Source organism: Oncorhynchus mykiss, chromosome 4 (genome assembly GCF_057628025.1).
Source record: "Oncorhynchus mykiss isolate SJ-2025 chromosome 4, ASM5762802v1, whole genome shotgun sequence".
In the NCBI taxonomy this organism is placed as follows: domain Eukaryota; kingdom Metazoa; phylum Chordata; class Actinopteri; order Salmoniformes; family Salmonidae; genus Oncorhynchus; species Oncorhynchus mykiss.
The window spans coordinates 21,707,226-21,720,447 of NC_143025.1; the positions used below are offsets into that span (position 1 = coordinate 21,707,226).

At 43.4% G+C, this 13,222-nt stretch overlaps 2 protein-coding genes across 8 annotated transcripts in view; one reads left to right on the forward strand and one right to left on the reverse strand.

Annotated features, from left to right (window-relative positions):
• LOC110521501 (F-BAR domain only protein 1) overlaps positions 1-2,056 on the forward strand; it is a 44,175-nt gene extending 42,119 nt beyond the window's left edge. For all 4 annotated transcript variants that reach the window (XM_090231469.1, XM_021599093.3, XM_090231470.1 and 1 more), the window contains exons 24-27: positions 107-303; positions 500-564; positions 1,104-1,271; positions 1,402-2,056. In XM_090231469.1, the coding sequence (XP_090087595.1) occupies positions 107-303; positions 500-564; positions 1,104-1,271; positions 1,402-1,430 (459 nt within the window). In that variant the 3' untranslated portion in view covers positions 1,431-2,056. The remainder of the gene's footprint in view (positions 1-106; positions 304-499; positions 565-1,103; positions 1,272-1,401) is intronic.
• A 2-nt stretch (positions 2,057-2,058) lies between these two features.
• LOC110521502 (DNA-binding protein RFX2) overlaps positions 2,059-13,222 on the reverse strand; it is a 77,871-nt gene continuing 66,707 nt past the window's right edge. For all 4 annotated transcript variants that reach the window (XM_036968419.2, XM_036968421.2, XM_036968420.2 and 1 more), the window contains 8 exons: positions 11,947-12,059; positions 11,634-11,785; positions 11,430-11,527; positions 11,164-11,313; positions 10,792-11,000; positions 4,921-5,074; positions 4,673-4,715; positions 2,059-4,565 (listed from right to left, as the gene is read on the reverse strand). In XM_036968419.2, the coding sequence (XP_036824314.1) occupies positions 4,450-4,565; positions 4,673-4,715; positions 4,921-5,074; positions 10,792-11,000; positions 11,164-11,313; positions 11,430-11,527; positions 11,634-11,785; positions 11,947-12,059 (1,035 nt within the window). In that variant the 3' untranslated portion in view covers positions 2,059-4,449. The remainder of the gene's footprint in view (positions 4,566-4,672; positions 4,716-4,920; positions 5,075-10,791; positions 11,001-11,163; positions 11,314-11,429; positions 11,528-11,633; positions 11,786-11,946; positions 12,060-13,222) is intronic.

Sequence of the window (13,222 nt, forward strand, 5' to 3'; positions counted from 1 at the left end):
ACCTTCTGTCATCTGAAGTTACACAAAATTATTCTTCAAGATACACATTTTCCCTCGTCTTCCAAATGACAGCATCAACAACCTCTCCCAACTCTGTTCCTCTCAGGTGTCATCCCAGGACCCTGGTCGTGCTCCCCTCCTGCTGTCAGCAGAGTGCCAGCGTAGTGGCACGGTGACCCGTGTAGCACTGGACTACCACTGCTGCCCGGCCACCGCCCCCTCCACCCAGCTCACTGCTGTGCAGGTGCTGCTGCCCCTCGACCACACCGCAACAGACCTGCAATGCCAGCCCCCAGCCTCCTGGTGAGTTAGGGTGGGAGTGGGAGGAGGGAATGAAATGGGGATGTATGGTGGGCGGAGGGATAGAGGTATAGTGAAAGTAGGAGAAAGGACGGACTAAAGGTCAGGGAGAAGGTGAGGACAGACTGGGAAAGTGGGGGAGAAAGAGAGAAGAGTAGGAACTGGGTTGGCCCCACTGACCCTTTGTCTGCCTTCCCAGGAATGCTGAGGAACGACAGCTACTGTGGAAACTACCCAACCTCTCCCCTACCAACCACAGCAAAGGTTACTTGTCTGTCTACAGTACATCCACACCCATCTCACTCAATGGCCACATATCAGTCCTATTCTAGCTATATAAATTATGGTTAAGGAAATATAAATGCAGTATAAAGTTATTTATTCCAAGTCTGGCCCTTGACTACATAATTGCATTGAGTGCCACCCTCTTCTCTATTTTAATATGCAGCCTCTATGAAGGTATCATTATCTTAAATATCAAGATTAGCATATGAAAGCTGAGCCTGAGTGGAAGATGGGTCAGTGATAATATAAAGGAGAATTGGCAGGGATTATAATTTTTTGAAAACATTTTAGTCATTAAGCAGACGCTCTTATCCAGAGCAACTTCTAATTAGTGCATTCATCTTAAGATGGCTAGGTGAGACAAGATCACAATCGTACAAAGTAGATTTTCCCTCAAAGTATTTCTCAGTCAGTGCTAGTGGGAAAAGTGGCTTTTTTAAAATAACAAGCCAGTGTTATTAACTTGCTCCTGTTAGTGGAGGGGAACTGAAGAATGTGTCAATTGTTTATTGTTCCAGGCTCTGGCACTCTGTGTGCCAGCTGGCAATGCCTGGAGGTTCCTCGTGGACCTCCCCCCAGCCTGGCAGTCCAGTTTGTGGGCTCCGGGGCCTCTCTGTCGGGAATGGATGTGGAGCTGGTGGGCAGTCACTACCGTATGTCCCTGGTCAAGAAGAGATTTGCCACAGGTACTGTAACACCATATGTTACTAAGCCTGGCCAATAAGATAGTGTGTGGGCCTTGGAATTTGACAAAAGATTGTATGGAATTTTTAAAATAATAATGTGTTTCACCACATGTTTGTGTTTCCTTGGCAGGGAAGTACATGGCAGGCTGCTCCTTGTGAGGAGCAATAGGAGGTCCTGGAGTACACATTGCACTTTTAGCCCTCTGGGCCATACTGACCTCCTTCCCCAGGAGGTAGAGGACAGACAGACTGGGATGGGTTTGATATTGGGACCAGACACCGTGCTCACTCATTCTCCTGGCTTTGGAGGAGAATGGGCACTTAACATGTGTATGCTGACCTTGCCGCTAAAAAGGATCAAGCTCGTTTTCGGACCTAGCCTTTTCTTTTTCAGCTCTGAATTGTACACGCAATCCTCGCCCTTTCCCAGGGGAGTGTACCCATCTATTTGTTCTTGTATTGAATCTTGTTTGTTGTGTTTGCATTGTGTTCTGTGTGCCTTTTCATATCAGGAGTTTGAAAACTGGATGTAAGAAGTTGGCTTTATTGGAGAGAATTGTGTGTATGAATATAAACATACTACTAACATAATGTCTTGAACAGAATTTCCATGGAAACTTGAATTTAATGTAAATATAAGGAATATTTCTGCACATATATACTGAATCATTGTCAGTGATAACAGTATTAACACTTCATTGCCCAGGAAGACTCATTGAAAAATGTTAGTAAAGCTGTTTTTACAAAATATACACATTTCATCAATAAATGAACGTGGCCAAAAACAGATGGTTTCACCAATTTATTACACATTGATCAGTACAAAATACAGTTGAACTATGCAGTTTGTTACAGACTGTATGCCCTCAAGCTAGGTAAAATGTAGTCAAGAATGTTTAAAAATACATAAAAATAAGGGTTCAATATACTTGTAAGAAGAACCAGATTTAGTTCAATAAAAAATAATCCTCAGCCAAAAGTCTAAACAGCATTACAAAAAACATTAAAGTTCACGTAGAAATTACTTTCCAAAGCACTTAAAAGGCAAAGTACTGTGACAGGCACGAGTTACAAAGAGCTCCGGATTCTCAAGCTACTACAAACTCTGTGGGGGGGGAAGTCAAATTCAACCAAAAGTGTTTAGAAAAAAAAGTTCATGTCAATCAGTAATTAAATCAGTTATATTTATTCATAAATAGAAATGGAGATTCTCTCAATATGGACACGTGACTGATGGCTAATTGGGCACTTACACCCCAAATATCAACACTGTTACAGTTAAATATTGTTGTGTTGACCATAAGACATAGAAAATGATCAAAACAAGACAAAACGTCTGCGTCACACACATCAGTCCCAGCCACTAAATAATCAAAGCAAGGAGGACATCCCCTTTTAAAAGCACAAACGGTACAGTATGGGAAGAGAGAAATTATTGGGGATAGACCAAGTGCTGGATTCAATCCGTAATGCGGAAGATCCGTGTTTAAAAATGTAAAGGTCATTTCCGTTTACCATGAATGCAGTCTTCGAACGTTGCCTTTCAATTTCAATCTTCCACAATACCGGTGTGATCCAGCCCCATGTGAACTCAAAAGGCCATTAATAAACACATTTTCTACATCATATTAAGAAATATATTTATGTATGAACGTTTAACAGTTTGTTGGTTTCGCACAATCAGTACAGTACAATTGTACGGCTATATAATATGTAAATCATCTTTAGAGAAACCGGCTCGAGCCGTTTACACTTTCATATATCGAGCATTAAACTAAACATGGATCAGGATATTCTGAATATTTCCCCCTCCAATCAAAATGGAACGACCATTTGAGTAACGGTACCATTAAGGGGGTGAGCCACACTATCTGAACTCAGAGCATCAGTTGAACTGAACAGATGCAATTAGGAGTTTCCTTTTAAGGGTTTTGGCTTCGGAGGTCCAACGCTCTTTCACGTTTTGGTAAATACATACTATTTTACATCCCTTAAGAAATTCGACATGGCCCAGTTTGGGCCAGACATACGGCTCCACAAAATGGATGCCAGACAGCTCCAGTTAACCCAGAAGGTAGATCATCATATATATACATACAATCTGGTAGTTTCCTGAACACAGTTCACCACTCTCATTTCAGTCCTTAAAACATAAATCTAAAGGTTTCATCAATATAGATGCAACTGGCTTGTCCTAGACTCTGGGGTGTGACATCTAGAAACACCCCCCAAAGTTCTAGAGTCATGGATCAATGAGACCAGCATTGTGTGCATCCTGAAATTGAGTTGATGCCAAACGACATCATAGAATAGTTATAATTTGGATGAAAAGTGATATATATACACATGGAGAAGGTTACTTGAGTATGGGGGAGTTGGTAGAGTTAACAGTGGCTACTCTTCTATAGTTGCCTCATAAGAACAGAGCAGAGCAGAGCATAGAAAAGGAGGAGGTAACTAATCATCTCATGCGGCCAGGGTGTTAGAGGTCCCTGCCATCCCATCAACAATGAGACTAGGGTCTTTTTCTCTGCATCAGGCCCTACTGACAGAGCCACGAGTGGCCGCGCTGGTGGGAGAGGGACAAGTCCTTTGGGTCAGTTGGTTGCATCAATGTGCGTTGAGGCAACACGTATAGAATAATCCTATTACACCTACAGGTTTAAAGGTGCTTTAGAATGTCTGAGGTTTTGAAACAATACATTCATACTGCGGTAGAGGCACAGCTGAGGGAGGAGATAGACATCTGTAGTAGTGGTGGTTAAAGAGTTAGCATCTAAGGCACTGGAATTACACTATGGCACAGCTAATAAAGGATAAGAAACACCACTCATACAAAGTTACATGTATCCAACATGGGTACTGCACAAAGTCATTCTTATTCACAGTTGCAAAACAGGGGAAAAAAAAAAAATTTGAACTGTATACCCCTGTCAGGTCAAACCAGACCCACTTGGTGAGCATTCATTGTTTTCCCTGGGATAAAGAGTCCCCCTTTAAATACACTAACTAGGAGGAGTGGTTGGGTAGGGGCTGAGCCTGCTGCTCTTCTCTATATACACTGAACACACTCACTGTGTAGCAGGCTGGGCTACCGGCTCTTAGTGTGCTGACAGGACCAGGAAAGCCCAGAGCTTCAGCAGGGCTCCTGAGAGAGGGTCACGGGCCTCATCTGGTCTCAGATCTCCTGCAGCGAGTGGTTGATTTCGATCCTCTCCCTTTTCACGGTCGGTTCGTTGGGCCCCCGGCCCTCGTCACTGCCCATGTCACTCATGTCATCTGAGAAGGACGGGTCTGAGATGGGAACAGAGGTTAACAAAAAGGTAAGGTCTAAATGTATTCCACATTGAGACATAGGGGACAGCAAGTCAAACACTAGGAGCCAGGGAGAGTAGACCAACCTTTATCCATGAGCATGGGCAACATTGAGTTTAGGTCACTGAACTGTGTTTCAGAAGAAAGGAGAAATTATATTAGTAATGGGCTAATACAGATTTACATGCTGTCAACAGGCCATTTACCTCATAACCAGAAACTCTCACCATACAACCTGGTGTGTGATAAAATATGCATAATTATTTCACAGACTTTTGCAGGAGTTCCACAGGATAGCTCAAGGAAACTGGTACATGAAAGGCTGCCCACTCACCTCTCCCATGACAGCGATGGGCGTCTCTCCGGTTGCCTGGGCGACGCGGTGCTCCACCAGGTAGAACATGTACTCGTCGTAGAGCAGCCTGATGAGATGGAAGGAGCCGAAACTAGCGGCACTACGCAGGGTCAGGTCCCTGATCACCATGGAGCTGGGGGAAAGGAGGAGGGGAGAGAGGGAGGAGGCAATCAGAGAGAAATTACATTAACACAGCCCCAATGAGCTTCAATCTGCCAACGCCACATGACGCTAACCACCTAAATTCATCAGCCTGAAAATACTACCATACTTTAGTGAAAATGCATACTGTATATATACAGGTAACTGCCAAAATAAAGGAAACGCAAACATAAAGTGTCTTAATAGGGCATTAGGACAGAACAGCTTCAATGCACCTTGGCATAGATTTTACAAGTGCTGAAATTCAATTGGAGGGATGTGACAATTCTTCCATGAAGAGAAATACCATCACTTGGTGTATTGTTGATGGAAAACGCTGTCTCAGGCACCACTCCAGTGTTAATTGTTAAATTGGGTTGAGATCTGGTGACTGAGACACACACCCTTTAAACCCCCTATGCTCCTTTGAGACCCCTCTTTCAAAGTCCCTGAGATCTCTTCCAGCCATGCTAGCCAAAATACTTCTTATACATGACCCTAAGCATGATGGGATGTTCATTGCTTAATTAACTTAGAACCAGAACTGTGTGGAAACAACTGCTTTCAAACATACTTATTTTGGCAGTTTCTCACACACACACACACACACACACACACACACACACACACACACACACACACACACACACACACACACACACACACACACACACACACACACACACACACACACACACACACACACACACACACACAGAAAGCACACAAAAAGTCTTTAGAAATGGGTTGATGTTTTTCCTTTGTGTAATGAAGAAGTAGGGTTGTTCAGAATGAGGGTTGTGTCTAGTGTATTGTTGTCGTTGGGGCGCACGACCTAAGACCCCTTGACTTTCCACATTTGTTACATTAAATACATTTAAATTATGGATTAAATCAAATATTTTCCTCAGCAATCTACACACAATACCATTTAATGACAAAGTGAAAAGTTTGTCCCTTTGCTATGAGACTCGAAATGGAGCTCAGATACATGCTGTTTACATTGAGCATCCATCTACAACTTGATTGGAGTCCACCTGTGGTAAATTCAATTGATTGGACATGATTTGGATATATAAGATCCCACAGTTGAAAGTGCATGTCAGACCAAAAACCAAGCCATGAGGTCGAATGAATTGTCCGTAGAGCTCCGAGACAGGATTGTGTCGAGACACAGATCTGGGGAAGGGTACCAAAACAATTCTGCAACATTGAAGGTCCCAAAGAACACAGTGGCCTCCATCATTCTTAAATGGAAGAAGTTTGGAACCACCAAGACTCTTCCTAGAGCTGGCCGCCTGGCCAAACTGAGCAATAGGGGGAGAAGGACCTTGGTCAAGGAGGTGACCAAGAACCCAATGGCCACTCTGACAGAGTTCCATATTTCCTCTGGAGATGGGAGACCCTTCCAGAAGGACAACCATCTCTCCAACAATCAGGCCTTAATGTTAGAGAGGTCAGATGGAAGCAACTCCTCAGTAAAAAGGCACATGACAGCCCGCTTGGAGTTTGCCAAAAGGGCACCTAAAGACTCTCAAACCATCACTGGTCTGATGAAACCAAGATTGAACTCTTTGGCCTGAATACCAAGCGTCACATCTGGAGGAAACCTGGCACTATCCCTACGGTGAAGCATGGTGGTGGCAGCATTATGCTGTGAGGATGTTTATCAGAGGCAGGGACTGGGAGGCTAGTCAGGATCGAGGGAAAGATGAACAGAGCAAAGTACAGAGAGATTCTTGATGAAAACCTGCTCCAGAGCGCTCAGGACCTCAGACTGGGGTGAAGGTTCACCTTCCAACAGGACAAATACCTTAAGCACACAGCCAAGACAACGCAGGAGTGGCTTCGGGACAAGTCTCTAAAAGTCCTTGAGTAGCCCAGCCAGAGCCCGGACTTGAACTTGATCGAACATCTCTTGAGAGACCTGCAAATAGTTGTGCAGCGACGCTCTCCATCCAATTTGTCAGAGCTTGAAAGGATCTGCAGAGAAGAATGGGAGAAACTCCCCAAATACAGTTGTGCCAAGGTGCGAAAAGACTCAACACTGTAATCGCTGCAAAAGGTGCTTCAACAAAGTACTGTGTAAAGGTTCTGAATACTTATGTAAATGTAATACTTCAGTTTTTATTTTTTATAAATTAGCAAAAAATGTCTAAACCTGTTTTTGATTTGTCATTATGGGGTATGGTGTGTAGCTTGAGGGGGGAAAAACGATTTAATCCATTTTAGAATAAGGCTGTAACGTAACAAAATGTGGAAAAAGTCAAGGGGTCTTAATACTTTCCGAAGGAACACAGTGGCCTCATACATACAGTACCAGCCAAACGTTTGGACACCTACTCATTCAGGGGTTTTTCTTTATTTGTACTATTTTCTACATTGTAGAATAATAGTGAAGACATCAAAACTATGAAATAACACATATGGAATCATGTATTAAACAAACAAAAATACTTTTTGCCATGATGACAGCTTTGCACACTCTTGACATTCTCTCAACCAGCTTTATGAGGTAGTCACCTGGAATGCATTTCAATTAACAGGTATGCCTTGTTAACCTCTCTAGGCTAGGGGGTGGTATTTTCACGTCCGGATGAAAAGCGTGCCCAAAGTAAACTGCCTGCTACTCAGGCACCGAAGCTAGGATATGCATATTATTACCAGATTTGGATAGAAAGCACTCTGAAGTTTCTAGAACTGTTTGAATAATGTCTGAGTATAACAGAACTTATTTGGCAGGCGAAACCCAGAGGACAAACCATCCAGAATTGTTTTGTTCAGGTGACAATGTTCTCAATGGGTTTTCTACGTGGATCTAGATTTATAAGGCACTTGCTTGCAGTTCCTATCGCTTCCACTGGATGTCAACAGGCTTTAGAAATGGGTTGATGTTTTTCCTTTGTGTAATGAAGAAGTAGGGTTGTTCAGAATGAGGGTTGTGTCTAGTGTACTGTTGTGGTTGGGGCGCACAACCTGAAAGCTCGCTCCACTTTGTTTTTATCCGCTATTGAACGCAGTTTATCCCATCTTAAATTTGTATCTATTATTTACGTAAAAAAATACCTAAAGTTGGATTAGGAAAGTTGTTTGAAATTACAGGTAATTTACAGGTAAATTATTAGATAATCTGTAGTCATGTCGGGCGAGTTGGAACCGGTGTTTTTCTGGATCAAACGCGCCAAATAAATTGACATTTTGGAGATATAACGACAGAATTTATCGAACAAAAGGACCATTTGTGATGTTTATGGGATATATTGGAATGCCAACAGAAGAAGCTCTTCAAAGGTAAGGCATGAATTATATCGTTATTTCTGAGTTTTTTTGTCGCGCCTGGCGGGATGAAATATGATTGTCTGTGTTTGTTTGATGGGGTGCTGTCCTCAGATAATAGCATGGTTTGCTTTCGCCGTAAAGCCTTTTTGAAATCTGACACGGTGGCTGGATTAACAAGAAGTAAAGCTTTAATTTGGTGTATTGCACTTGTGATTGTATGAAAGTTACATATTTCTAATAATTTAATTTGAATTTGGTGCTCTGCCATTTCACCGGATGTTGTCAAATCGATCCCGTTAACGGGATTTGATCCCTAAGAAGATAAACGTTCATTTGTGTCATTTCTTTCCTTAATAAAATCAGTTGTGTTGTGACAAGGTAGGGGTGGTATACAGAAGATAGCCCTATTTGGTAAAATACCAAGAACAGTTCAAATAAGGAAAGAGAAACGGCAGTTCATCATTACTTTAAGACATGAAGTTCAGTCAATCAGGAACATGTCAAGGACTTTGAAAATGTCTTACAGCGCAGTTGCAAAATCCATCAACCACTATGATGAAATTGGCTCTCAAGAAGACCACCACAGGAAAGGAAGACCCAGAGTAACTTCTGCTGCAGAGGATAAATTCATTAGAGTTAACTGCACCTCAGATTGCAGCCCAAATAAATGCTTCACAGAGTTCAAGTAACAGACAGATCTCAACATCAACTGTTCAGAGGAGACTGCGTGAATCAGGCTTTCATGGTTGAATTACTGCAAAGAAACCACTACTAAAGGACACCAATAAGAAGAAGAGATTTGATTGGTCCAAGAAACATGAGAAAAGAACATTAGACCATTGGAAATCTGGCCTTTGGTCTGATGAGTCCAAATGTGAGATTTTTTGTTCCAACCGCCTTGTATTTGTGAGACGCACGGGTGAACGGATGATCTCCACATGTGTATTTCCCACCGTGAAGCATGTAGGAGAAGGTGTGGTGGAGAAGGGGTGCTTTGCTGGTGACACTGTGATTTATTTAGAATTCAAGGCACACTTAACCAGCATGGCTACCACAGAAATCTGCAGCAATACACCATCTCAGACTGGTTTGTTTTTCAACAGAACAATCACACGAAACACACCTCTAGGCTGTGTAAGGGCTATTTGACCATGAAGAAGAGTGATGGAGTGCTGCATCAGATGACCTGGCCTCCACAATCACCCGACCTCAACCCAATTGAGATGGTTTGGGATGAGTTGGACTGCAGAGTGAAGAAAAAGCAGCCAAGTGCTCAGCATATGTGGGAACTCCTTCAAGACTGTTGAAAAAGCATTTCAGGTGAAGCTGGTTGAGAATGCCAAAAGTGTGCAAAGCTGTCATCAAGGCAAAGGGTGGCTACTTTGAAGAATCAAAAATATATTTTGATTTGTTTAACACTTCTTTAGTTACTACATGATTTCATGTGTTATTTCATAGTTTTGATGTCTTCACTATTATTCTATAATGTAGAAAATAGTAAAAATAAAGGAAAACCCTTGAATGACTAGGTGTGTCCAAACTTTTGACTGGTACAACACACGCACACACACACACACACACACACACACACACACACACACACACACACACACACACACACAATTTGTATATTTCAGCCACACCCATTGCTGACAGGTGTATAAAATCGAGCACACAGCCATGCGATCTCCAAAGACAAACATTGGCAGTAGAATGGCCTCGCTGAAGAGCTCAGTGACATTCAACGTGGCACCGTCATAGGATACCACCTTTCCAACAAGTTAGGTTGTCAAATTTCTCCCCTGCTAGAGCTGCCCCGGTCAACTAAGTGCTGTTATTGTGAAGTGGAAACAGCTCAGCCGCGAAGTGGTAAGCCATACAAGCTCACAGAACAGAACTCAGCATACAATTACATTCTAGACGATTCTGTGCTTCCAATTTTGTGGCAACAGTTTGGGGAAGGCCCTTTTCTGTTTCAGCATGACAATGCCCCCGTGCACAAAGCGAGGTCCATACAGAAATGGTTCATTGAGATTGGTGTGGAAGAACTTGACTGGTCTGCAGAGCCCTGACCTAAACCCCAATGAACACCTTTGGGATGAATTGGAACGCCGACTGCGAGCCAGGCCTCATCGCCCAACATCAGTGCCAGACCTCATTAATGCTCTAGTGGCTGAATGAAAGCAAGTCCCCGCAGCAATGTTCCAACATCTAGTGGAAAGCCTTCCCAGAAGAGTGGAGGCTGTTTAGGCAGCTAAAGGGAGGACCAATTCCATATTAATGCCCATGATTTTGGAATGAGATGTACGACGATCAGGTGTCCACGTACTTTTGGTCATGTAGTGTATCTATCTTTAGAGATCGATCTATCTATCAACATTATCTATCTATCTATCGAGGTCTGTCTGTCTGTTTAGATAGGGTCCATACCTGTAGAAGGACCACTTCAGCAGGAACTGTCTTGCAGCCCTGGGGAAGCTGGTGCTGCCCTCGTGGGGCTTGAGGACCTGGTTGACCACGTTGTCCAGCCAGGCGGCCCACTGGTCCAGAGAGCTCTGCTGCTGCAAGGTCACCTTGAAGTCCTGCTCCAGCCGCTGGACCACAGTCTCGTCACACTGGCATACCCACGACGCCTGCTCCTGTAGACCAACAACACACAAACCCCAAGTCTGAGAGGATTTATAAGGTACAGGTACAAACAGAAATGCATGCACACACATGGACACACACACACACGGAAGTGTTTTCTTTCCACTGTGCAACAAAGATGTACCCAAGGAATTATTAGTTCCATGGTCCTACCTGTACGTTGGCGAAGTCGACGCGGTTGAGGTCGCTGAGCATCTGATTGATCTGGGAGGTGTTCTGCAGCACGGCGCGGGCCGCCTGGGCCAGGTGGTTCAGAGAGGTGTACCGACGCAAGGTCTGAGCAAATGCACTCACCACCGCTGCCTACAGCACATACAAGAGATGGTTAACTTCACCTGGGAATGTATCGCGTGTAATGTATATCTGCGAGTTCAGCTGTCTGCAGAATGACTACGAGGGTGTTGGAAGGTGTTTTGTACCTTGGTGCGTACAATCTCATTGGGAAAGTCGCTCATGGCTGTGGTCAGCCAGCCCTCCAGACTCTTGGCAAAGTTGCGAATGGCCTGAGTGAGAGTACCTGCAATAAAAAAAAAAAATCAGCTGGGATAAATACAATACATTGAGTGCGATAATGATGTTGTTATTATAATGTAGTAATGCTGAAGTTAGGTAGGTGTACTGACTGGGGACAGGGCGTAGCACGTCAGGGATGAGGATCTCCACCAGGGCCTGGTACAGGATATGGTCACAGCTCCTCATCCACAGCTTGACAGGCTCATACTTGCACAGAGCCATCAGCTTCTCCCTGGGGATCACCCCCTCCATGTCCTCATCACTGTACACACACACACACACAGACACACACACACACACACACAAAATCACTAAAAGAACAGTTTTCAATCACAGAAAACATACATGCATATAAAGCCTGAAAGAAAATATGACATTTTTTCCTAATTCAAATATTGCTTTCTCAATCCTCTGTTGTCTGACCTGTTGGGGATGGTGGTGGTTACGTCACTAGATGGCGCTGTTGAATACCAGAAGGTCTGCCACAGCTTCTCAATGTAGTGGAACTGGAGGTTCATCACCACATCCAGAGTAGCCTACAGGGGAGAGGAGGAGGAGGGGAGACGGAAAGGACAAAACACAGAGCTGAGCCATGGCAACCAGACACACAACAAAGTTTCTCTGCAGCAGCCTCCTGACTGGTTAGAGGCTGAGTCCAAGCTAAATGCTGCCTTCCTTCCAACCCATTGATCCCAAATCAGAACAGATAATATTTGAGTGATATTTACTAGGAATTCAAATGTAACATGGCTTTAACAGGGACTATTGTGTGTGCTGTAAGTGTGTCCCTGTAATATTGGGCAGCCTCAAGTCCACACAGCTTCCTCATTCCTGTTTGAACTCTCACATACCGAGTTCTGAGCATGTGCTACATACTATAATCAACACGCCAATCAAATCTCCACATGACAGATTTACTATACTAAAGATTTACCAACTCACTATACAATTTTCCAGTAACAATATCGGCTAAAAGAAGACAACTTCACTTTGACAATGTCAAAAATAATTGAAATGGCCACATATATAGCCTAAGGTATGTTTAAATATGACATAATATAGACAGTGAAGCCACAGTCAACCCTCAGTAACAGAGCAGCAGTGAACCTCCTGTATGTTCTGTCTATCAGTGCTCTGTGATTAGTGGTAGTGTCTCTATTCACTCTTCACACCATGCCCAGAGATTCTCCTTTGGCAGGACATGCTCCCAGTCTCCAGTTACAGCCCAGCACAGTATAGGCTTTCCTTCAATCACATGATATGTTTTTGCTTCCTCTCCAATGATCACTATGGTAACCTTGTTTACCGTTGCTCTGGGCAACAGCTTAAACACTAAACTCCAAAACAAAAAGAAGAATTCCCCTGCCCCTACAAACAAGCGTTTTGCCTCCCCAGTTTCGACACACAGGAAAAACAGCATGCTTTAGAAACTATGGCTAGAGCGAGAGAGAAAAGGGAGAGGGAGAGAAAAGAATGACAGAGAGGAGCATGCTGGGACTGAGGTTGCTTAACGCTGCCCCCACACACATACACTTCTTTATGTGGTTTTACCTGATTTATTAATTTCCTTCCACGCTGGAGTTTTTATTGCTCACTTTATCATTCAACTCAACAAAAGCATGCTTAATTGGCGTGTCTGATAGCAGGATATTTGGTTCTTATCAATAACTTTGACATATAATAATAAATGCATGTATGG